The sequence below is a fragment of the Cydia strobilella genome, chromosome 14, assembly GCF_947568885.1.
Source record: "Cydia strobilella chromosome 14, ilCydStro3.1, whole genome shotgun sequence".
Lineage (NCBI taxonomy): Eukaryota > Metazoa > Arthropoda > Insecta > Lepidoptera > Tortricidae > Cydia > Cydia strobilella.
This window is the reverse complement of record NC_086054.1, coordinates 16,370,513-16,396,975: the sequence shown is the minus strand read 5'-3', so window position 1 is coordinate 16,396,975 and position 26,463 is coordinate 16,370,513. Positions and strand designations below refer to the sequence as shown.

General features: G+C 39.6%; 2 protein-coding genes across 5 annotated transcripts in view; one reads left to right on the top strand and one right to left on the bottom strand.

Annotated features, from left to right (window-relative positions):
- The window catches only part of LOC134747307 (uncharacterized), a 136,917-nt gene extending 117,153 nt beyond the window's left edge, over window positions 1–19,764 (bottom strand). Inside the window, exon 1 of the mRNA XM_063681935.1 lies at window positions 19,754–19,764. The gene's annotated coding sequence lies outside the window, so the exon portion shown is untranslated. The remainder of the gene's footprint in view (window positions 1–19,753) is intronic.
- LOC134747305 (protein kinase C and casein kinase substrate in neurons protein 1) overlaps window positions 1–26,463 on the top strand; it is a 196,610-nt gene that overhangs the window by 52,827 nt on the left and 117,320 nt on the right. For 2 of the 4 annotated variants that reach the window (XM_063681930.1, XM_063681929.1), the window contains exon 1: window positions 25,137–25,155. The exons of 1 other annotated variant lie outside the window; for it this stretch is intronic. In XM_063681930.1, coding sequence (XP_063538000.1) covers window positions 25,139–25,155 — 17 coding nt within the window. In that variant the 5' untranslated portion in view covers window positions 25,137–25,138. Of the gene's footprint in view, window positions 1–25,068; window positions 25,156–26,463 lie in introns of those variants that run through there. One more of the 4 variants, XM_063681932.1, reaches the window with a different exon arrangement.

Here is a 26,463-nt window from a genome sequence, read left to right as displayed (position 1 = left end):
TAATAAAATTACATTCGTGATATTTTAAAACGAGACAGCAAAATGACCCTGACTGAACCCTGGCAGTAGTAGCAGTACCTACCTACTACCTAGTAGAATTCTGGTTTGGTGCAACACAGACATACGCGGTTTTGGTCATTTAAATCGTCTTGATGAGCACTTCGGAGAGCCGTACCCATGATAGAGCTGATGCTGAACCCTGGCAGTACCTAATGGATCTAAGGTTTGGTGCAACATAGGCACACGCTGTTTTAGTCATCCGACTCGTCTTGATGAGCACTTCGGAGAGCCATACCCATGATAGAGCTGATGCTGAACCCTGGCAGTACCTAATGGATCTAAGGTTTGGTGCAACATAGGCACACACTGTTTTAGTCATCCGACTCGTCTTGATGAGCACTTAGGAGAGCAGTACCCATGATAGAGCTGATGCTGAACCCTGGCAGTACCTAGTGGATCTAAGGTTTGGTGCAACATAGGCACACGCTGTTTTAGTCACCCGACTCGTCTTGATGAGCACTTAGGAGAGCAGTACCCATAATGGAGCTGATGCTGAACCCTGGCAGTACCTAGCGGAACTAAGGTTTGGTGCAACATAGGCACACGCTGTTTTAGTCACCCGACTCGTCTTGATGAGCACTTAGGAGAGCAGTACCCATGATAGAGCTGATGCTGAACCCTGGCACTACCTAGTGGATCTAAGGTTTGGTGCAACATAGGCACACGCTGTTTTAGTCACCCGACTCGTCTTGATGAGCACTTCGGAGAGCCATACCCATGATAGAGCTAATGCTGAACCCTGGCAGTACCTAATGGATCTAAGGTTTGGTGCAACATAGGCACACACTGTTTTAGTCATCCGACTCGTCTTGATGAGCACTTAGGAGAGCAGTACAGAGCTGATGCTGAACCCTGGCAGTACCTAGTGGATCTAAGGTTTGGTGCAACATATGATGAGCACTTAGGAGAGCAGTACCCATGATAGAGCTGATGCTGAACCCTGGCAGTACCTAGTGGATCTAAGGTTTGGTGCAACATAGGCACACGCTGTTTTAGTCACCCGACTCGTCTTGATGAGCACTTAGGAGAGCAGTACCCATGATAGAGCTGATGCTGAACCCTGGCACTACCTAGTGGATCTAAGGTTTGGTGCAACATAGGCACACGCTGTTTTAGTCACCCGACTCGTCTTGATGAGCACTTAGGAGAGCGGTACCCATGATAGAGCTGATGCTGAACCCTGGCAGTACCTAGTGGATCTAAGGTTTGGTGCAACATAGGCACACGCTGTTTTAGTCACCCGACTCGTCTTGATGAGCACTTAGGAGAGCGGTACCCATGATAGAGCTGATGCTGAACCCTGGCAGTACCTAGTGGATCTAAGGTTTGGTGCAACATAGGCACACGCTGTTTTAGTCACCCGACTCGTCTTGATGAGCACTTAGGAGAGCGGTACCCATGATAGAGCTGATGCTAAACCCTGGCAGTACCTAGTGGATCTAAGGTTTGGTGCAACATAGGCACACGCAGTTTTAGTCACCCGACTCGTCTTGATGAGCACTTAGGAGAGCAGTACCCATGATAGAGCTGATGCTGAACCCTGGCAGTACCTAGTGGATCTAAGGTTTGGTGCAACATAGGCACACGCTGTTTTAGTCACCCGACTCGTCTTGATGAGCACTTAGGAGAGCAGTACCCATTATGGAGCTGATGCTGAACCCTGGCAGTACCTAGCGGAACTAAGGTTTGGTGCAACATAGGCACACGCTGTTTTAGTCATCCGACTCGTCTTGATGAGCACTTAGGAGAGCAGTACCCATGATAGAGCTGATGCTGAACCCTGGCACTACGAACGAGTACGAGAACGAGTGAGATGACCATAACAGCGTGTGCCTATGTTGTACCAAACCTTAGTTCCACTATGTACTGCCAGGGTTTAGCATCAGCTCTATCATGGGTACTGCTCTCCTAAGTGCTCATTAGAACGAGTGAGATGACCATAACAGCGTGTGCCTATGTTGTACCAAACCTTAGTTCCACTATGTACTGCCAGGGTTCAGCATCAGCTCTATCATGGGTACTGCTCTCCTAAGTGCTCATCTAGACGAGTCGGGTGACTAAAACAGCGGGTGCCTATGTTGCACCAAACCTTAGATCCACTAGGTACTGCCAGGGTTCAGCATCAGCTCTATCATGGGTACTGCTCTCCTAAGTGCTCATCAAGACGAGTCGGACGACCTAAACAGCGCGTGCCTATGTTGCACCAAACCTTAGATCCACTAGGTACTGCCAGGGTTCAGCATCAGCTCTATCATGGGTACTGCTCTCCTAAGTGCTCATCAAGACGAGTCGGACGACCTAAACAGCGCGTGCCTATGTTGCACCAAACCTTAGATCCACTAGGTACTGCCAGGGTTCAGCATCAGCTCTATCATGGGTACCGCTCTCCTAAGTGCTCATCAAGACGAGTCGGGTGACTAACACAGCGTGTGCCTATGTTGCACCAAACCTTAGATCCACTAGGTACTGCCAGGGTTCAGCATCAGCTCTATCATGGGTACTGCTCTCCTAAGTGCTCATCAAGACGAGTCGGATGACTAAAACAGCGTGTGCCTATGTTGCACCAAACCTTAGATCCACTAGGTAGTGCCAGGGTTCAGCATCAGCTCTATCATGGGTACTGCTCTCCTAAGTGCTCATCAAGACGACTCGGGTGACTAAAACAGCGTGTGCCTATGTTGCACCAAACCTTAGATCCACTAGGTACTGCCAGGGTTCAGCATCAGCTCTATCATGGGTACCGCTCTCCTAAGTGCTCATCAAGACGAGTCGGGTGACTAAAACAGCGTGTGCCTATGTTGCACCAAACCTTAGATCCACTAGGTACTGCCAGGGTTCAGCATCAGCTCTATCATGGGTACTGCTCTCCTAAGTGCTCATCAAGACGAGTCGGGTGACTAAAACAGCGTGTGCCTATGTTGCACCAAACCTTAGATCCACTAGGTACTGCCAGGGTTCAGCATCAGCTCCATTATGGGTACTGCTCTCCTAAGTGCTCATCAAGACGAGTCGGGTGACTAAAACAGTGCCTATGTTGCACCAAACCTTAGACCACTAGGTACTGCCAGGGTTCAGCATCAGCTCTATCATGGGTACCGCTCTCCTAAGTGCTCATCAAGACGAGTCGGGTGAACAAAACAGCGTGTGCCTATGTTGCACCAAACCTTAGATCCACTAGGTAGTGCCAGGGTTCAGCATCAGCTCTATCATGGGTACTGCTCTCCTAAGTGCTCATCAAGACGAGTCGGATGACTAAAACAGCGTGTGCCTATGTTGCACCAAACCTTAGTTCCGCTAGGTACTGCCAGGGTTCAGCATCAGCTCCATTATGGGTACTGCTCTCCTAAGTGCTCATCAAGACGAGTCGGGTGACTAAAACAGCGTGTGCCTATGTTGCACCAAACCTTAGATCCACTAGGTACTGCCAGGGTTCAGCATCAGCTCTATCATGGGTACTGCTCTCCTAAGTGCTCATCAAGACGAGTCGGATGACTAAAACAGCGTGTGCCTATGTTGCACCAAACCTTAGATCCATTAGGTACTGCGAGGGTTCAGCATCAGCTCTATCATGGGTATGGCTCTCCGAAGTGCTCATCAAGACGAGTCGGATGACTAAAACAGCGTGTGCCTATGTTGCACCAAACCTTAGATCCATTAGGTACTGCCAGGGTTCAGCATCAGCTCTATCATGGGTACGGCTCTCCGAAGTGCTCATCAAGACGATTTAAATGACCAAAACCGCGTATGTCTGTGTTGCACCAAACCAGAATTCTACTAGGTAGTAGGTAGGTACTGCTACTACTGCCAGGGTTCAGTCAGGGTCATTTTGCTGTCTCATTTTAAAATATCACGAATGTAATTTTATTAGACGTTAATGCAATTGAGAGTAATTCTAATTAATTTTTTGAAACTTTAATGGCCATTGAAGTTAATCCGAATTAAAGTTAATCCGAATTAACTTCAATGGCCATTAACGTCTCAAAAATTTAATCCGAATTAACTTTAATCCGAATTAAATTTCTAATGGTTAATGGCCATTAACCTTTTTAATTGTTAATTTTTAATGGTTAATGGCATTAGCGTTCGGCCAGCACTGCTTGTAGCGACGCGACGAAATCGGGGAGTGAGCCACGCCTGGTTCAGCTTACTTTGCTTAAAGATCGTAAGGGATACTCTAAAGGTGTATGGCATCGACATTTGAAATGGCAAGCTTAATACGCAAGATGACTTGTAAATGTGGACATATAAAAATATGACCCTACTGTATAAAATATCATTACTACGAGTACGTATCCCTGAAATTACAAATCATTTGTCCGTCAGAAGATATAGTCTTCATCTTCTCAAATGACTTTTTCGTCTAAGACGGTAATCTGTTAAACAGAAGCCATTGTCTCTTTTGAGTGAGCGGTTTGCCATTGTGTGTGAGCGCTTTGCCATTGTGTGTGAGCGCCGCACGCGCCGTGGCACGCGCCAACACACAATGGCACACAAAGGCCGACAGCTCGAACAAGAGAGAATGGCTTTTGTTTAACAGATTACCGTCTTAGACGAAAAAGTCATTTGAGATGATGCAGACTATAACTGGGGCATTATTTTGCTCGTTGCAACAATGGCGTAATCAGGACCAAAAAGATATATACAACTCTCATTACCGGGAACTGTAACCGCAATTTCGTGTGGTGTAGGTATTCTTTCGTTTTGCTCCAAAATTACCAACATAATAACACTTTACTTCTTTTTACAAATGTAGAATGTGCATTTTCGACACATAGCCCCGCTTTGTCTTTTTTGCTGCTGACTATATGTGACGTTTTCAACCAAAAGGTACCACATTATCGCTTGTCGATAAGGTTGATTTCTAATTGAAGCTATATGGAAATAGCGCGTTACTGGCAAGCGAGAATAAGTACCCTTTTGGTTGAAAATGGCACATATTAGGAATTTCTATTCGGTCAAACTGCAATTCGGCCTCGGCATTTCGTAGGGAAAGAGAAACAATTTCGCACTTGATTATACAAAGTAAGTAATGTTTGATTTTACGCTCTTGCGCCTATCAGACGTAATAGTTAATAAGGCGTGTCTAATTATACATCAGCGTGGATTCCGTAAGATGCTGATATGCGGAATAGAGTATATTTTATAATCATTGTTTGATTATGAAATAGCTTTAACAATTAATCTTTATTGCATCAAATAACTTTCTATTATTAAAAAAGTAAAAAAATCGCCCTAAATCGTTTTGACGTTTCAGGAGTAACTAGACAACCTATAAGGGCCACTTGCGCCATCCAGGGTTAGCTACTAACTCGGGGTTAGCCAGTTAAACCCGGAGTTACCAGTACAATTTAACCCTGTTTCATAAGTTAACTCCGAGTTAGTGGCTAACCCTGGATGGTGCAAGTTTAAAATACATGTTTCGCCTTATATGTGTTGGTAGCTTAATCTACCAAAACAACACAAATTAATGCAAGTCAGCCGACCTGCTTTCAATTTCGCAACCCGATTGACATTTGTCAAGTTAATTGCACTCTCAATCAATTCCGTAACGGTCCAAGGCCACAAACATTTGCACCGGTTCCCTCGTAATATCTGTAACACCAACATTTCACCATTAGTGGACTTTATGCCTTGGAAATAAGGTTTAATAATTGTCAGTTAACACGACGATGGTACCTATTACGTTGGCCGCAGACCGCATTCCGTAACCTGAAATCTGACTGGCGTGGACAGTGATGACAGTTAAACACTTGCAATAAACATGACACTAAATCCTACTTACGTTGACATCACGTTCTAAGTTCTAACCCTCCACTTTTGTAATATTACTAAAGGGATTTTGTTTTAACTTAAATTTGACATTTTTAAGCGCTTATAGGCTTTGTCTAGCAGTAAAAAAATTCGGTTTTCTTAAAAGACCCCGGCAAGCTCGGCCGAATTGCACTTTCCCATACAAACTTAGTTCCGCTCTCATTTTAAAACTACGTGTTGGATTGTAATGAAATTTTCCATATATAATGACATGAGGTATATCTAAGTCTGTAATTAGTTTATATAGCTACAGTTTATAAAACAAACGAAATAGTGCAACAATTTTTGTATGAAAAACTTAAATTCGCTGTATTTTTTAAACTATGGTATCTGAAGCTACATAAACTAATTACAGACATAGACATACCTTATTTTATTGTAGCTAGTCGTTTTAAAATAAGAGCGGAACTGCGTTTGTATGGAGAACCGAGCTGGCCGGGGACCCAATCGATGTACGCGGTAAAGATAAAACGGTAACCTTGTATTGCTAACATTTTGGTTGGTTTACCTATTTTATCTACAATAGTATATAGTTAGGTATAACAATCGTGACAATTGTACACGCGATCGCTAACTTCCTCCGATTCTTCCTCAGGGAAATCGGTAAAGCGCGATCCGGAACCGTTCCGATCTCTACTCTGACCTCTGCGAGTATTGATTGACGCACATTATTCTCACAACCTCCTATTGTAATTATAAAAGAAATACCTTTGATCGTATGTAATAGAGTTCATTTTCGCATAATAACGAAACAGGGTTAATGAATAAAATAAAGAGAAATATTGCCATTATTATTGATTGATGCCCATTATCTATGGACATCTATGTATTCTAGAGATTTGAAAATAAATTATAATTTAATTTTAATTTCTTATCCTCACAACTTCCTATTGTCACCCGCGTGTAATTATAAAAGATACCTTTATCGTATGTAATAGAGTTAAGTATCGCGTAACAATGAAACAGGGTTAATTAATTTAGTAGAAAAATTGCCATTTCGATATGATACGATCATTTTATTGATAAAAAATATTTTTACATGTCATAATGTGTTACATGTAATGTAATTGCGTTGGGTTGGGTGAGTAGATTAAGGATCAGTCGGAAATTGTATCAGATTGACTGCCCAGAATCCTAATTCTAGATTGATAACTATTTAATCAAGTGATCAGTGATCATTATTTGTGCCATTTTCAACGAAAGGGGTACTTATTGTCGGTTGTCAATAAGGCGCTATTTCAATATAGCTTCAATTCGAAATCAACCTTATCGACAAGCGACAATGTGGTACCTTTTGGTTGAAAACGATACATTTAATCAAATCTGGAGAAACTTAGAACGTCATATAAAATTATGATTGCCCAAAATTACTATTATTTGGAAAATTGTTAATGTTAATGTACTTGTTAATGATATAATATGATTGTCTATTATAGGTACATAGAATGATAACCAAGTTTCTCGTATCACAATCGAATCACATAAATGTTCGCAGCAGATATAATATGATCATGTTTTCAGAGCTGTGGGATTTAGCAATCTACATATGTCGTAAAATCTTAAATCAAACTTTTTAAATACGCAAGAAACGTATAAAAATTACAAACACAATAAATCTCTTAATTGTCTTGTATTAAAAAATGACCAAATTTTTTTTTAATTCAAATAAATCGGTATTATTGACCTCCAAATCCTCCAATATCTCTAAGCGGATCTGATAAAGCCATCACACGAAAAAACCAGTTAGTAGTTGGCCCTAAACACACATTAGGTTACAAGTCTCGTCACGTCCCAAGGTCGCGTTGACATTACCTTCGGACGTGTTGGCTGACCCGAGAAGCCTATTCAGATACCAATATCTTGTTATCAAATTGTTACATTTCTGGTTGAAAAAATGTCACTGATGAAGACAGATCATATCCTTAAAAAAATGATAACAAGATATTACTATCTGAATAGGCCTCCCGAGACATGTCTCATAATAGATGGACGCAAACATTGGGACAGAAATAGAAAAAGTCCATGTCCATTATGGAGAGGTAAACATTATGGTTGGAAAAGTCAATGTTGTTTATTCGAGTTGAGATGCTTTGTGTTTACATTTATAAGACACTCACTAAAACTCCAAATTAGTTTACAATAGATTATTTATTTTGAGTTTTCTATAATTAAAGCAATACAAATCTCTTATCCAACAACTTGCGTTTTTCTCTCTGTCTTAACTTAATCCCCTGTCAATGTCATTATTGTCCAAAACCGCGGCAAACCATCTGTCACTTGTCAGATATTTAAAAATAAAACTAAAAGACCGTTTGAGATATCCTCAACATCTAACATTCGGCCATCCTGACAATCTAGGAGTTTGTCCTCAAACTCACTCTAGGATTTAACTTTTCACAACCTTCTTGTCCAATGTACCACACGACTCTTATTACATTTCAATATTAACTTATTTTAACATTTTTACTTATCACAGATTAGTCTAAAGTCTCGTAAAGAATTTGTTTCATTAGCCTTATTTACATTACGTGACATGCCTTCATGCAACCTTTACCACACTAGTCTCTAATGCGACAAATATTCACCTGATGTGACATTTCACTCCGCACCACATTAGGCTCTATTTGCGGCCGTGGGAACCTACCCACTCAGTCCATAACATTCAAAATAATAGCCTGAAGTGACATTTCACTCCGTACCACATTAGTCTCTACTTGCGGCCGTGTGAACCTACCCACTCAGTCTTAAACATTAAGAATATTCACCCGATGTGACATTCCACTCCGTACCACATCAGTCTCTAATGCGGCCGTGTGAACCTACCCACTCGGTCTAGAACATTATTAACATTCACCTGATGTGACATTCCACTACGCACCACATTAGTCTCTACTTGCGGCCGTGGGAACCTACCCACTCAGTCCATAACATTCAAAATAATAGCCTGATGTGACATTTCACTCCGTACCACATTAGTCTCTACTTGCGGCCGTGTGAACCTACCCACTCAGTCTTAAACATTAAGAATATTCACCCGATGTGACATTCCACTCCGTACCACATTAGCCTCCAATGCGGCCGTGCGAACCTACCCACTCGGTCTAGAACATTATTAACATTCACCTGATGTGACATTCCACTCCGTACCATATTAGTCTCTACTTGCGGCCGTGTGAACCTACCCACTCAGTCTATACCTAACATCAACAATTATAGCCTGATGTGACATTTCACTCCGTACCACATTAGTCTCTACTTGCGGCCGTGTGAACCTACCCACTCAGTCTTGAATATTAAGAATATTCACCCGATGTGACATTCCACTCCGTACCACATTAGCCTCCAATGCGGCCGTGTGAACCTACACACTCGGTCTAGAACATTATCAACATTCCCCTGATGTGACATTCCACTCCGTACCATATTAGTCTCTACTTGTGGCCGTGTGAACCTACCCACTCAGTCTATACCTAACATCAAAAATTATAGCCTGATGTGACATTTCACTCCGTACCACATTAGTCTCTACTTGCGGCCGTGTGAACCTACCCACTCAGTCTTGAATATTCAGAATATTCACCCGATGTGACATTCCACTCCGTACCACATTAGCCTCCAATGCGGCCGTGTGAACCTACCCACTCGGTCTAGAACATTATTAACATTCACCTGATGTGACATTCCACTCCGTACCATATTAGTCTCTACTTGTGGCCGTGTGAACCTACCCACTCAGTCTATACCTAACATCAAAAATTATAGCCTGATGTGACATTTCACTCCGTACCACATTAGTCTCTACTTGCGGCCGTGTGAACCTACCCACTCAGTCTTGAATATTCAAAATATTCACCCGATGTGACATTCCACTCCGTACCACATTAGCCTCCAATGCGGCCGTGTGAACCTACCCACTCGGTCTAGAACATTATTAACATTCACCTGATGTGGCATTCCACTCCGTACCATATTAGTCTCTACTTGCGGCCGTGTGAACCTACCCACTCAGTCTATACCTAACATTAAAAATTATAGCCTGATGTGACATTTCACTCCGTACCACACTAGGGCCGGGTGAACCTGGTTACTCAGTCTAAACATTAACAATATTCACCTGAGGTGACATTTCACTCCGCACCACACTAGGGCCGGGTGAACCTGGTCACTCAGTCTAAACATTAACTGATTAACAATATTCACCTGAGGTGACATTTCACTCCCCGCACCACACTAGGGCCGGATGAACCTGGTCACTCAGTCTAAACATTAACTGATTAACAATATTCACCTGAGGTGACATTTCACTCCGCACCACACTAGGGCCGGATGAACCTGGTCACTCAGTCTAAAACATTAACAGTATTCACCTAAGAAGGCATTTTGCTCTGCACCACACCAGTCACCAGTGTGGCTGGGTGAACCTGCTCATTTGTTTAGTATACTTATCCATATTTGCAACAAATAACAATCTCAGCGGCAAAAAGGCAACATTATAACCTTTAGTATTCATCTAAAGGCAGTAAGTATTATCATAATTAAATATATGTTCACATATATAAACATGACTTTCATAAACAACAATCATTTTCTTTGACTTTCATTTTTCCTTACTATTTACATCACGTTATTTAGGTGGAATAGCTTCTTTCTCAACAAAATAATTCTATTTTACTAACTATTCTCTTTTCGCTATCTGTTACTTTGTTTCAGATATCCTAATACCATAATATCGTACATTTCATAATATTTCATGTAAAAGTCAATCATATTTTAATGAATCTACCGAACCTGAATCATCAACATATCATATCAATCATCTCAATCTTGTACTATTGACATGCATGACTGTATACAATTATTAACCTAGACATATTTTTTCTGAGATGTCACAAGCGTTTAGTAGTGTTAAAGAAGAAACACCATACATGTATCATTAAATAACGGATTAACCATTAGATATTATATTATATTAGGATAAGCATTAGTTTAGGTAGACCACATAATGACGCCAGCAATGATGGGCAATGCTCTGGCCACAACAGTATATAGTGATCAGACCATCTGCAACATTGAACATAGGGCTGCACTGCACTCGAGCAAGCGTCATAATCAGTTATCAGTTCGACCTCATGATGAAAAGCCTTCGCCCAATAAGGTCAGCAAGCAGCACTTCAGATCTTCTACACCTCGTGCGCCTTCTAAATCGCATCAGGAGATTTGCAACGTAGCTAAGTTGGTCCTCAGCGACTCCACTGACCCCGATGACTGTGCACTGCTTAGGCCTGCAGACTCGCACCGCCACACAGGCGCACACACTCGCACCGCCGCTTAGACGTATAGCCTAGCACTTCCGCTCAAGTATGCAGACTCGCACCTCCGCTCAAGTGCGCAGACTCGCACCGCCGCTCAAGTGCGCAGACTCTTGCCAGTACATTCTGCAATCATAATTCAGGGCAATAACTATATTCGTCATGTTAAAGCATGTTTGGATTCAACATTTCAAATTTCGGTTCAACTATTCTTGACTCACTAACATTTTTCTAATAATTTATCAAACTTATGTGTGATCAGAAGGATTAAATATGACCTTGCGGAGAAGACCTGTGCCCAGCACTGGGACATCATCTGTTATTAATGATGAAGGCTTCAATTACATCAACAATATCAACATGCACTAAGATGTACACTTACAAAACAAGTCAAATACTCTATTGAGATTCTTGATTAGGTAACTCTATCCCTCATATTATAAAAATTTTTGGCAAATATTTCATTTTTGGTTCAAGCTTTTATCGCTGACTGTACTTTTCTTTTCACAGACAACTAATACTTAGACAATTCCAATAATCCCAAACACGGTTTGGTTTGCAAATTAGGTTGCCTTGTTTTATCACCGAGTTCCTATGGACACCTCCTGTCTCTATCATCAGATCAGCTGGATGGTACCATAATATTGCATTGTCACGCAACTTACTTATTCAAATTCAAATTCAAATTATTTCGGAAACAATGTCCATAGTTGTTAGTAAAAAAAAAAAGTTTACTTAGAGCTAGTATTAGTAGGCACCTTAAATTAATATATACATAATAATAGCGAGCAATGCAAAAGGTTCCAGTGCTTCTGGAAGCGCCCCTCACATCGCTCTGCAATGGTGTTCAGTATGCTGTTTGGGCTGCCCCGCAACCTCTTCACTAAGGATGCCACTCTTTTGCGCAAAATAGCTGCAAAGCTGTCCAACTTGTTGTGGCACTTATGTGTGCCAATTTTTAGCTTCATCGGAAACCAGAAAGTGGGTCAAATTTAGCTTGCAAGATTTGACCCGTGCAAACATACATAGTTATATAGATACATTGCAAGTAAATAAAAAAATAAAAAACTTGTAAAAATAAGTTTTATAAGCATTCAGTAATATCAATAAAACATGTGATCAAAATATTGATCTAAGGTGTAGGTCCAATACTGTAACCTGTGCTATAGTTTTTGTACCACGGTTTTACGAAGCGTTACACTATCAACCTTCATACTATTTCTGGCACATAACATTCTAAATTCCCTTTTCTTAGTTTTAATTTTGAGTTTAATACAAAATTTTGATCAGTAAATATCAACATTTTCTTACATAGTTTTCTAAGTCTATATTTTATATTGTGATGTGATCCAAATAGTAAATCCATTAAGAACATACATGACCTCTTGTAACCAGTCCACCTCTAAATATCCTTGTTCCTGGTTCCTGCCTTTAACAACACCCTGTTGAGTGAGGCTCCATCTATCTCTCCCCTCACACTGTCACCAACATGCTCAAACCCGGACCAAGACCAGAGACCAGCCCTATGCTACTGCGCAGCCCGTTCTTGACAACTAGTACCTGCTCCTCTACCTAACACTCCACTACTCCAACCCCTCCTCCAATGTTCCTGTTCTTAATCAAGTTTTTTTTTTTAAATTCTAATGGATTGTAGTAGACCTTACCCAAATTACGGAATAATTGCTCGGTCTAATATCATATTATTATTTTTTACCTTTTTACCAACTATTTTATCTAACCCTCAACTTTTGATCAAAAACTCAACCTCTAAATTTACTCCCTTCTTAAATAACTATAAATCGCCCATTTACCATTCTCATATACTAATCTGTCTTATTTTATTTCTCTTGTATGCCAGCATCCTACACTTTTCATAACACCTCTATACACAACACTTAACCCAGTGATAACTCACACATATATCTCATACAGTTACACGATCCACGATTTCCACTGAAGTCTCACAAATTGGTCTCAACCTTAAGTGTCTGACACTGAAGTGTGAGCCAATACTGACTTATGGCAGTACTGTTGGAGAACTTCAAATAGCATACTATCTTGCATCTTTATTGCAAACCGAATAGTAAAGGCTTGAAACAAATTACCCTCTGAAGTTGTGAACTCTACAAGTGTGAATCAATTTAAAAATAGACTAGACAAACTATCAAAACTGTGAAATCATGCTAAGTGAACTATGATTTAGACGTACCAGCATTAGCTGCCTGTCTAAAACAAAATAATAATAATATCCTTCACCTGATTAGATAAGTATACCCTTAAGCCAACAGCCAACAAACAAAGAACTTGTGTAGAGAATACTTAACTTTTGTCATAGTAGCAAATGCAGTATCCACTTGGTAACTTTTGACATAATAGTTAGCTGCAGTCATCTCTCACCGCAGATTTTCTTTTGCCAATGCTCTTTGCTTTCGCTTTTATATATGGCGATATAGCACATTGCAATAATTCATTATAATTCTTCAACAATTAGGCCTTTGTGGATATCCAAACACCCAAACTATCATCATCTGTGCATGTAGTTCTCAATCTCGTTACTTTTCATCTTAGAATAGTTAAAATATTTATCAACATGAAGCAATTACTCAACATTATATAAATAACCCAACTTTTATTTTACACATTTCTCTTCATGTTTTAAGGTTAGCATAACCTTGTCACTAAGGTTGTCATTGTTGTTGAGTTGTTGACATGCGTATATGCCATCATAGCTAAGAATGTAGGCTGTAAAATGTTTGCATATGTGCAATACTCAATATTCAAGATTTTGCACTAAAGCATTCAGTTTGCTCAGTCAGTAGGTTTCGCTTTTATATCATTTGTTCTTTGACATTTAAGGCCCATTCTTCAACGTTCTTGCCACTTCTGATATAAGACACTCACTAAAACTCCAAATTAGTTTACAATAGATTATTTATTTTGAGTTTTCTATAATTAAAGCAATACAAATCTCTTATCCAACAACTTGCGTTTTTCTCTCTGTCTTAACTTAATCCCCTGTCAATGTCATTATTGTCCAAAACCGCGGCAAACCATCTGTCACTTGTCAGATATTTAAAAATAAAACTAAAAGACCGTTTGAGATATCCTCAACATCTAACACATTGTTTGGACTTTGGTTAATACTTAAGTGGATGGCAAAAGAATGAAAAAAATATTAATTTAGGATATTATATTTAATTTTTGGAATATGTGATTAACTCGCAGACTCTAGATTTGACTCGAGATTCAAATTGATTGCAACTGAAAAATCGAAAAAATCTTTTTACCTTGAAATGAAAGTTTCCCATTGTAAAATGTCCCGAAAATCAAGACTAACTTTATCATAATAATATGTAATATCGTAACGTAAAAATAAAAAAGCTTTCTTCTTTTTCCAAGCGAGTAGAATGATAAAACACCATCCAGTTTAATTTAAACTAAACTATACACTGTCAACCGGGGTGAATAGGGATGGCTGGGGTGAATAGGGACAAAACTTGAATTGTGATTTACCTGATAATTTCTTATAAAATAGCCTCACAAAATGTACCATTGGAGTGAAAATGATAGTAGATTTTGTATGATATAATTTGTATGAGTAGCTATTAAGAAATTGTCAAGTAAATCACATTTTAAGTTTTGTCCCTATTCACCCCAGCCATCCCTATTCACCGCGGTTGACGGTACATCAATAAAATGTCTAACTATAGGGTGAGCGTTAACTTGGGCAAAAGCGTGCGTTTAATGCGAGGTCAAAGGAACCATAACACCGAGACATGGAGCATGCACGGTATGCGCTTCATATGTGCACTTGCTTTATAAAACCATAGAGTAACTTATACTAGAGCGGTACTGTCATAGTAAATTTTGTAACCCCAGTAAATTCACTGCCATCTGTCGACACACTTTAAAACTAAAAATGAAGATTTATAAAAATACGATAGAATGTATTTAAATATAGATAAATGATTTTTTTTATTTGCATTAATTATTTTTATGATTTTGACCCATGTTCTTTCACTGATATGCCTTAAAATTGTTAAATAACAAACGAAACCGTCAACGCCATCTATACGACTGTAGGCCAAAACTAGTAGCGCCCTCTGAACGAGAATCAAATTTTCTTGATTTTCGAGGCACGTTTTTTCCTTAGACTGTATCCATCTATTACGGAGTTATATCTATCTTTGATAAAACTAAAGTTAGGGACAATTTAGGGCGCCCGCAACGTCACACCGCGTTTCTATGTGTGAGCGGCACGTCTGTACACGCGGCATGCTTCATTGTGTGAGTAAGTTGCTTAAAAACAGTACTGAACTGAGCGGTTTAATCAGTTACAGGACTATCAGTCCGCCAGAAGATATCGGCCTGTCAGTTGTTCGGAACTGTCAAATTTTTTGTTCTGACAGGCCGATTTCGTCCGGCGGACTGATAGTCAGTGGGCCCCTTTAGAACAACAATTTGACAGTTCCGAACAACTGACAGGCCGATATCGTCCGGTGGACGGATAGTCAGTGGGCCCCTTTAGAGTCCGTCTGTGCAAACTCTGCACCAACTTAGACGTGACAAAGTGCCATTATATTGTAATCGTCTGTGCTCCGAGAAATTGTGCGGAGTAATCCCTGCCTATTCTTTCCGCCATCGCTCTAAGTGCGAACATTTCAATCTACCAAAGATAGATATAACTCCGTAATAGATGGGTATAGTCTAAGGAAAAAACGTGCCTCGAAAATCAAGAAAATTTGATTCTCGTTCAGAGGGCGCTACTAGCTTTGGCCTACTGTCGTATAGGTGGCGTTGACGGTTTCGTTTGTTATTTAACAATTTTAACGCACATCAGTGAAAGAACATGGGTCAAAATCATAAAAATAATTATTGCAAATAAAAAAGATCATTTATCCTTATTTAAATACATTTTATCGTATTTTTATAAATCTTCATTTTTAGTTTTAAAGTGTGTCGACAGATGGCAGTGAATTTACTGGGGTTACAAAATTTACTATGACAGTACCGCTCTAGTATAAGTTACTCTATGAATCTACACAGGAACTGCTAAATATCAGTTAGTGTCATTTAAATAAAAGATTCGCTTCCATTACAAACTATAAAAAAAAAGAATATTTACTTACTTACTTAAGTACTATTGTATACATTTACATTATCTCTTGTTTAATTAAGTATAATAGATAGATAATCAGTGCTGTTGATATCGCTTTCCACGAACTGGATGCATAGATAACGATAACACTATCAGTAGGCAAAATGTATCCCAAAATCATTAGTTTAATGACACTCATTAATAACGATACAGCAAATAAACTATAGCTTTGACTGCGTTTTCCACATTCCATTCCACTTCAAAAGATTCTGAATTGGTCGGGGTCTTATTTTTTTGTTAATGTTTACATTAGGTTACATCATCAAGTCAGAATCTGATCGAGGGAACTTTTTAAATATCTTAGGCACAATTGTTTAGTTTGTTTTTCTTTGTATAGGAAATCGTGTATTTTCTCTCGCGGAACTGCTGTTGAAAACAATAAAATGATGGCATGTTACAATGTTTTGTCAAGCTGCTTTTTAGGGTTCCGTACCCAAAGGGTAAAAACGGGACCCTATTACTAATACTCCGCTGTCCGTCTGTCTGTCTGTCACCAGGTTGTATCTCATGAACCGTGATAGCTAGACAGTTGAAATTTTCACAGATGGTGTATTTCTGTTGCCGCTATAACAACAAATACTAAAAACAGAATAAAATAAATATTTAAATGGGGCTCCCATACAACAAACTTGATTTTTTTTTGCTGTTTTTTTCCGTAATGGTACGGAACCCTTCGTGCGCGAGTCCGACTCGCAATTGGCCGGTTTTTTTGTGTAGCGTTTACCGCGTTTCCTTTTTTCATTTTCTTTATATTTGTATAAGTATTTGTCGTTCTCAAATAAAAGGTACCACATTGTCACTTACCATAAGGGTGAAATTTGCTTGCATCTTTATACGAATAACCTGTCAGAGCGTCCTTGTGGTAAGCGACCATGTGATACCTTTTACTTGAGAACGACACATTTATATTTTAACTTGTCTGACGATGTTTTACGCTTCGCCCCTGCCCTTAGTAGTTTAGTTAATTGCTCCCTCGAGAAACTGTTTTACTATCACGAAAATGGTAATTGTAACGCAGATACACTATTATCTAAAGTACCTAAGTACCTATTACGAGTATATTGTAGTTACACAAATTATCCATTGAGATTTGAGACCGTATCCTATGCAGGGACCGGCCCGCTATCCCTTATCGGGGTTTTATAAGGGTATTGCATAAGGCTTAACTCACCATACCCTTTGCCAGACGAAACCCTTTGTTTTGCTTTTAAAAACCCTTATATAAAGCTAACACATTTGAGTAATCGGTAGCCCAATTACCCTTAGAAAACCCTTATCATCCGCTCACCAACACCTTGCATATTGCTTATAAGGGTTAGCCTTATATAGGGCTTCACTTTTAGCATATAAGCGTGCTAATTTAAGTCGTCTACCTTGTTCATAAAGCACACATTACTTCGAATCCGAGCGATCGTCGGCGGCGACGGCGGCGTTCTTTGACTAGGCACGTATTTTCTTTCCTTTTCATACACTACCGTAGATATATACTAATCCTGTCTCTTTCACGCAAAGGGAAACCTTTATAAAAAGCGCTTAAAGATAAGGGTAACCCTTATTAAGGGCTAGCCTTATTTTTGGTTAGCTTTTCGGTAAGGGTTAGTCAAAGGTAGGGGTATGAATGGGCTTGCAGTTCAAAAGGGAAAGTCTTTCAATGTGTTAGCCGTGTTTAAGTGTCGCCCATTGAAAGGGTTTTATCGCGGAAAGGGTTGTCCGGTCCCTGATCCTATGTTTCCTATGATAAAGCCATACATACTCCAATTGGAATGAAGGAATAGGGTACTGTATACTAGATATGATTTTAAAAATACTCGTAAATACCAAATTGTAGTTCACACCGCTGAGCTACAGTCGTAGTGCTACGTCGTAGCCGATAACATGGATTGACCGTTATGTAGCGAAAATGCTTCGTAGAGGCAATACGATAAAGGCTCGACCAAACACAAGGCGCGACGCGCGACCGCCGCCCGTGCTAAACAGGTTAGCGACGTCAAACAGACTACGTCCCGTCGGCATCGCGCCCCGTCGCGTTCGCGCGCGCGATGAGGGCGTGTTGAGAGCGCGAGGCCGGCGCGATCCGCGCGCGACCTGTTTGAACAGGCATCACGCGGCGCGAACGCGGCGCGGACGCGGCGTTGCGTCGCGCCTTGTGTTTGGCCGAGCCTTTAAGGTTCTATTAAGGAACAAAATGAAAACGTCTAATTTTCAGTTGTAATCGTTACTGCTGAGTAACGAATACTGCTATTTATATGCAGATATAGCAGTATAATTTTAGTAAAAAATCGCTAGTGATATTGCCGAGCGATCTGGCTGACTGATTATAAAGTTGTGATTGAAATTATTGAATACACGACAATGATTTTTTACTGAATGCCACCTATATGTATAAATTAATATCGTCAGTTATCATGGCGGTAATTTTTCAATAAATATGCGCCAGAATGACGCATCACTCTATAGACGATCAAACTGGACATAGTGTCGGTCGGCTTTAATACCTCCTCCTCCTCCTCCTCCTTGCATCGGTTTCCTCATCAGTAAGGGTCGTGGTCACTTCTAGGGAGCAGCTTCTCTTGGACAATTTGCCGCTACCTCTTTCTGTCTGTCGCCGAGTGTAGGGCACCGTGGAGCGTTACATCAAGGGCTGAGCGGATTTGGTCTGTTCACCGCATTGGGCTCCTGCGTCTCGGCCTACCGGCTTTTATACAGTGCCTACGTAGCAAATTTCGATACGTATGTATATTCGTTGCACTTGACATTGGTTTATTGGCCCCCCGTTGTGATTAATCACTTCCCCTCTTAAATGGGGGAGCCTTGTTTGTGCTGCTGTGGCTGATTTGTTTTAAATGGACAATTTGACATAACTGTGTGTGAAATAGTGTTTACGTTTAGGAGAGTCATGCCTAGACTATTTTTGATATTTTCGACTAGATTTTCTATCGATATATTTTTTTTCTTTTTTTTCTTAAAAAAAAGGCATAGTATTTTACAAAAAGGGATAAAACAAAGGCTTTCACTAAAAGATTGAACTGATTATTACTGATTATACTTGATTGAACTTACCTACTCCATATTTTAAATTCTGAACCCATATATGCCCATTGGGTCATTTTCGACCCACTGAATGAAATTCGCTCCTACTCATTAAAATTAGTAGGACAATGAGCCTGTAACCTCAAGCAAGGGGTTCAGAGCTTTAGGCATTTTTTTTCCAAAGGCAATTTTACCTATAGATCTATTTTTTGTAATGTAATAGGAAAAAACAAAATGGTAATTCCGCCCTTACTAAGCCAAATAGCGCTATCTCAAAAGAAAATTCATTGCTAACTTATACTTTAGTTTCTATAGCTGAGTATTCCATTTTCAAAATCATTTGTTATTGATCTAGCGCAATTTGGCTTAGGAGGGCAGAATTATGACTATAAAAACACCACATTACTAATTATATTACTTATTTAACTTTTTACCGATAGCATATAAATTTTTAACATATCGTAAACACATTTACGATGTTTTAAAAATCTCACATTTATGTTAAACTTCGTATATTTACGAATAGCTCTCATCTTCTCATGGGAAGAGTTGCAGCTTATAACACATGTTTACTACAGTGGAACCTCGATAACTCGAACCTCGATGATGCGAAACCTTCGTTAACATTAAATAAAACGCTATTCTTTTCCCTTCAAAGCCTATCGGTAAAGGTATAGGTACCTCTACAACTTGAATTGAAGCATTTGTAAACGCACATGACCCTAAGCTCTACCCTCCATAAGACGAAACTTCATTAAGACGAACTTTTTTGCTTTTCCCTCGAGATTCGTCTATCGCGATCCCATTGTATAACCCATTTTCTTTTCCTTTTGCCTTGTAATATATAGTTGGTCAAGCAAATCTTGTCAGTAGAAAAAGGCGGCAAATTTAAAAAATGTAGGCGCGAAAGGATATCGTCCCATAGAAAATTTGAATTTCGCGCCTTTTTCTACTGAGAAGGTTTGCTATATAATATAGACTATTTCCCTTTGGTTTACGGTACACATTTAATATAAGTTTCATATGCCAGCTGTGTAAACTCCCAACCATATTAAATTATGTACGTCTTGATACTACGAAATGTATACTTTTTCCCATGTAAACTGTATTTATCTTAGTAAATCAATAAAAAAATTGCAGTTAAATTTAATAAATCTAATAATAATAAATAAATAATATAGGACATTATTAAGCGAGGTTTAGACTAGCAAGAACTTGCATGCAATTTACGTTACATTGCTGCCTACGAAGGTAAACTCAAACCTTAAAATCTAAAACACAAACGTATGCACATAAAAAAAACGTAAAAAGACACTAAAACTAACTTAAAAAAAATCTTGATTAGAACATCTATTTCACTTGAATTACACTTGCAACTTACATTGAATTACATATTATTTGAGCTATTCTTTTTTTTTTTTTTTTTATAAATAAATAAATATAGGACATTCTTACACAGATTGATTAAGTCCCACAGTAAGCTCAAGAAGGCTTGTGTTGTGGGTACTTAGACAACGATATATATAATATACAAATACATAAATACATAGAAAACACCCAAGACTCAGGAACAAATATCTGTGCTCATCACACAAATAAATGTCCTTACCGGGATTCGAACCCAGGACCATCGGCTTCACAGGCAGGGTCACTACCCACTAGGCCAGACCGGTCGTCAAATTCTATTAATATTATAGTTCTTATTAATAATTAAGTTGGATTCCGTCTTATTCTGTCTACCTATATGCGTGAACATGAACTACGGATATGACTTACAGACTATTTATTGAAAATCTAAATATTTAACGTTCAATTTGACATATTATGGCAATGCAGTGAATGCACTTATGAGTGTTATGAATGTGAAAAACTACCAGGCCTGAGAAAATACAGTCGCAAGAAACTTGGTATTAGTACTTTAGTACTTTATATTTTTCATAATTATTTCTAATATTTATGAAAAAATTACAAAGGCTGTCCCTATTCTGATAGAAGTAATTTATTCGTAATATTTTTTTAAACTTGACTTGTCGAATTTAATATAGATAATAGGCTTCCCGTGGTCAGAGGATTCAAAATGGGACTCTATTACTAATTAAACCCTTCTAATGCCTTGTCCCGTATACGTCACAGACAATTTGAACTTTAATTTACAATTTTAAGGTTATTAATTAGGTAGCAAATTTGTGACACGGGCGTTCGAGGGGTTAAGCAAGCAATTAAGTTTAATCTTAGCTTTACCTGAAGTTGCGGTGCAAAACAAACATTTATGTAGAACAAATTCTTTCGTAGGTAATAGTCCCAGCTACTAGTCCCTACATATCTACAAACAAGTTGAGTTTGTGCCAATAAATCTAAGATCATTTCCAAGTCTACATCACAGTTCACTCATTCACATACAGAATTCAAACAACACAATACTCTCCGTGCGAACTAAGAACATAAGTATGAGGACTATGAATCTATTATTCATTACAAGGCCGACCGGTTTCCACGCCGCTATTCTCTAAAAAAAAACTATAAATTCCTTCGAATATACAATGACATAGTCGAGAATTTTTGCTAGACTTATCCTTACCAGTCTAGTCAGTGTTATCGCTCGGCGTTTGCGAGCGGTCGTAGCGGTTTTTTTTTTGTGAAACTTAAAACTGAGAATTCTAAAACGTGACAGTGTTTTGTTTTTATCTAGAACTTTCTGCGCTAGAGGTCAATCTACAGGCCGACATTCGTGTTTAAGTGATTTCTTGTGAATTCTAAACCGCCGCCGAGTTTTTAATCGGATTATTTTGCTGATAACAATGGTTTATCGATGATGTAACCGACTCTCAGTTTGATAAGCCTTCAGTGACATCACCGTGAATCATTCTGTAAAATGGTGCCTCTATGCGATTTTGTACTGCGTTTTGATTCTTCATTACCATAACCACATTATTGGCCGTTTTATAAAAGCAAACAGGATCATTGTGACAAGATAGCAAAAGCACGGGAGTGCTACAAGATAACCGAAAATGACTTCACCATTCACACACACAGTTCTTTCACACATTCATTCATTCATTCGTTCATTCTTCACAGTTCGTCAATAATGTGGGAATGGTAATGAAGCGATTGGTGCGACTGAATAATCGCATAAAACTACCCAAAATCCGAATAGTGTTTTTGTGTTCGAATCCAGCCACGAGTTTAAGGATGTCTTTCCACCAAGGCCGAGATGACCGGAGAAGAGAGACGTGGTTTTGTAATCCAGCGGAACGGTAAAGAAAACCAATGCTATTAGTTAATTCCCGCACGTCTCTCATCTCCGCCTCAGTCGAAAGGCCGCCTTATACTCTCTCACGTCCTGGAGTCGTAGCACGGTACGCTTATCACCATGCCTGTCACGTTCTAACAAGTATGTGAGTGCGAAAGTGACGGACTTAGTGATAGGGGAAACCATGCTGCGCGGGCTGGCCACGACATTGCGTGACCGGCCTCGGCTAAGGCGATAACCATAGGTGGGAACTAAAGCTCCGATCGCTGTGTCTCGCTCCAACCTATGGTCACAGAATAAGTAATAGTATATTATCATACAGAACGGCCACGCACCGCTCCGCCCCGACTCGAATTACCTCGCCCCGCGACAGCAGATTGACGACCGTTTGCCGGCCGCTCAGTACCTACTATTTTTAAGCAACTTACACTATGACGCATGACGCGTGTACGGTGCCGGTCACACATAGAAACGCAAGTGATTTTTGATGTATAGCGTGTCCGCCCTGTGCTATGGTTGTCGCCTTAGCCGAAGCCAGTTGCGTAATGTCGTGGCCAAGACGTAAGTTTCAATGAGGCACTAGTTTGGCGAAGTAACTTTAACGCTTGGAGGGATACAAGTTTCCGGAGCTGATCCGGCTTAGGGCTTCAAACGCTTTATAGCAACATTAAGCGTTAAGTTTTCCAAATGGACGTGCAACTTGGATCCATTTACCACTTTAGGTGTTGACGTAACGTTGCTACTAAGCTAAATCTGCATACACAGTAGTGACAAAATGTGCGTGTGCCACTAAAAGTTTCTTAGAAATTGGACGTTTATGGTGGCACACCTACACTATCGTTTACCAAGTCTGTGCAGAGTTAGCTTGTTCTGACTGAAGGCATATACAGTCAAACAATTTAATTTCTGGCCCATTTCGTACCTTGTCACAGTGACAATGAATATGATAGTCGCTAGAGACCTCATACTATTGTCACTGTGACGAATACAAAATGACGTAGCTCGTGACCGCAGCATCGCATGAGTCGTCCGCGAATAGATCCGCGTTTGTTTACACTCGTTATCACTCTGTAACCGTGGGAGACTTAAAACACTCGCCGCGCTTCTATTGCTTAAAGAGTCGTGCGCTCAGTTCAACCAATGTTACTGTGTACTCGACCTTGGCTAAGATCTTCATGCATTATTTAGTAAAATTCTAAATTAATTCCTGATAACAGAAGACCTACTGCGAAAATAGAAACTAACACCTTACTTTTCCAAGCTTCATACAGATAGATAGTGTCTGAACTCTAAACTGTTTATGAACAGTATTCATTCATATTCCTAGCTAAAAAAACTTTCTGATTATTAAATAAACAACTAAAGTAAGTCCTCATTTAATTACCAAACAAATTTTGTGGTCGTATTTCGGTCGCAGTTTGAATAGGCAAATATCCAGCCATTTATTTAGAATACTATTATTTCTATTAAAAACAAGTGATTTGACAGTTTGTGGACTAATAATATTGCCACCGTACGGGAATTTGGGACCCTGTGCAATCAAAGAGGGCATTAATACTGGTTCCCCTTCAACTTATTAAGCGATTAGAATATCACCTGCGCAGACGCCATCCGTGCGTAGCGGCATCCATCACTTTCCTACCCTGCCTATCAGACAGGGATAACCGAACTGGTTCTCGTCGACTCAGTACTTAGTATCTCCGCAATCTCGTCCTACTCGGACGTAAACTCTGGAGTTTTATGTCGATTTAATGGCGTTCGGTAGCTTTGTTGACGATTTGGGTTTGACGTTTGTGAGTTTAGTTAAGTGATGTTTTTAGTGTCTGCTTGAAAAAGCTGCACAGAAAGAACTTATAATTGGTTCAATTGAAGTGTTGATGTTTTGATTTGAGAAGGAACCAAGGAACTCGTTTTGGTACGGTACCAATGGTAATTGTGATCTTAGTTGCGATTTCTGCATTGCGATGGTGTTGTAGTGGTTTTTCAATTTGCCCTTCGTGTTTCTTGTTTGTTCGAAAGACTTGCACACAGAGACACACACAGAATTTGAACTTTGTCCGGACAATCTTCCACAGATCGACCTGGCCCCAAACTAAGCAAAGCAAATATAATCCGTTTTCATAGTTTTATTTCATGAATAACTATTATCGCGGTAACCGAAGACAATATTAATTTTACCCTAGATTGATAATAATAAAACATTAACAGGCTTTCATTATCCGAGCTAGCGGATTTTTTTTTTCCGGCTAATCAGGAAGTAGGCAAACTTGAACTCTCCCCATTTTTATTTTGTTTAAAACATAATATCGCATGGTAAATGTTAAGACATTTTTACTGTTAATTTAGTTTAAAGTTTATTAATTTGGACATATTAGTTTTGTCAATTAACACATATAGCTACTCAAATGAAAGTGAACTTTGACTCGGTGTGTGTGAACGTCAAAATAATGTGAACTCAAAGTGATGGCTTTACAAGTGAGCTACGGACGAAGACAAAAGTGCAACGGGAAATTGCATCATATGTTGCAGTATCTTAGGTGACGTATTTATGAAGTCCAAATCCTTTAATCTTAATTTATATTTTATTTTACAAAACACAGATCAATCGTTTGTGAAAGTAAGTATTTATGGTGTTGATCCTTATAAGGCCTGTGCACACCGGAGACGTGTGCGTAAACGTGCACGTGCGCGTTGTAATATACAGATCCGTATGAGAGACGGCACACCGCTCGCGTCACGTGTGCGTTTTCGGCTCCAATATTTTTACATACGCGCACACGCACACGCAGCCGGTGTGCTCTGGCTAGTCCGTATACTCTACGAGGTATCTGATAAGTATGCTTGGAACTCCGCCTGTAACTCCCGCCAATAATAGATATTGATATCAGAATAGGGATAACCTGTAAATGTATTCAGCTATCTCGTCGTAAACCGCACTGCTGCCTAGCTACACATCCTGCCATTTACACAAGGACACTACAGGGTGATTTGCTTTTGATCTGACTTGAGCTTTGACTAGGTATACTACTAAATACAACTAACAGTAAAGTATGTTGAAAAGTGGTCAAATCCAATTTGTATTTAACTGAAATAAATCTGTAATTTTCTGTAAACAAACGTATTTTAATAGTTTTAATTGGCTTCTTATAAGTGTATAACAAGTGCGAGTCGGACTCGCGCACGAAGGGTTCCGTACCATTACGCAAAAAAACGGCAAAAAATTCACCAGTTTGTTGTATGGGACACCAACATACAATCAGTTTGTTGTATGGGAGCCCACCCCCACCCCACTTACATAGTTATTTTATTTTGTTTTTAGTATTTGTTGTTATAGCGGCAAAAGAAATACATCATCTGTGAAAATTTTAACTGTCTAGCTATCACGGTTCATGAGGTACAGCCTGGTGACAGACGGACGGACAGACAGACAGCGGAGTCTTAGTAATAGGGTCCCGTTTTTACCCTTTGGGTACGGACCCTAAAAATACAACTGAGGTGTAATCTAAGTAATAAGTTTTACATGTATTATCTATAATCTATATCTATCTGTATATTGTTGTATAGTACCCATGTCACAAGCCTTTAATTCAACAGTGGGACTAGGTTGATTTGTGAATGATTCTCCCATAATATTTAAGTCTTAAGTTTTGATATGTTTTGGAACACCGCCTATACAGTCCTTGACGGGATTCCAAACGGAACGACCGTGGAACTTCTCCGGAACAGGTTTCTTGGCGCCCCTGGCTACTATATACAACCGCTTCATGTATGGAACTAATGCACATACTATCTTTATCGAGACCATAAACTTATATTTATATCTCTACTTTTCTAATTCCCCTATC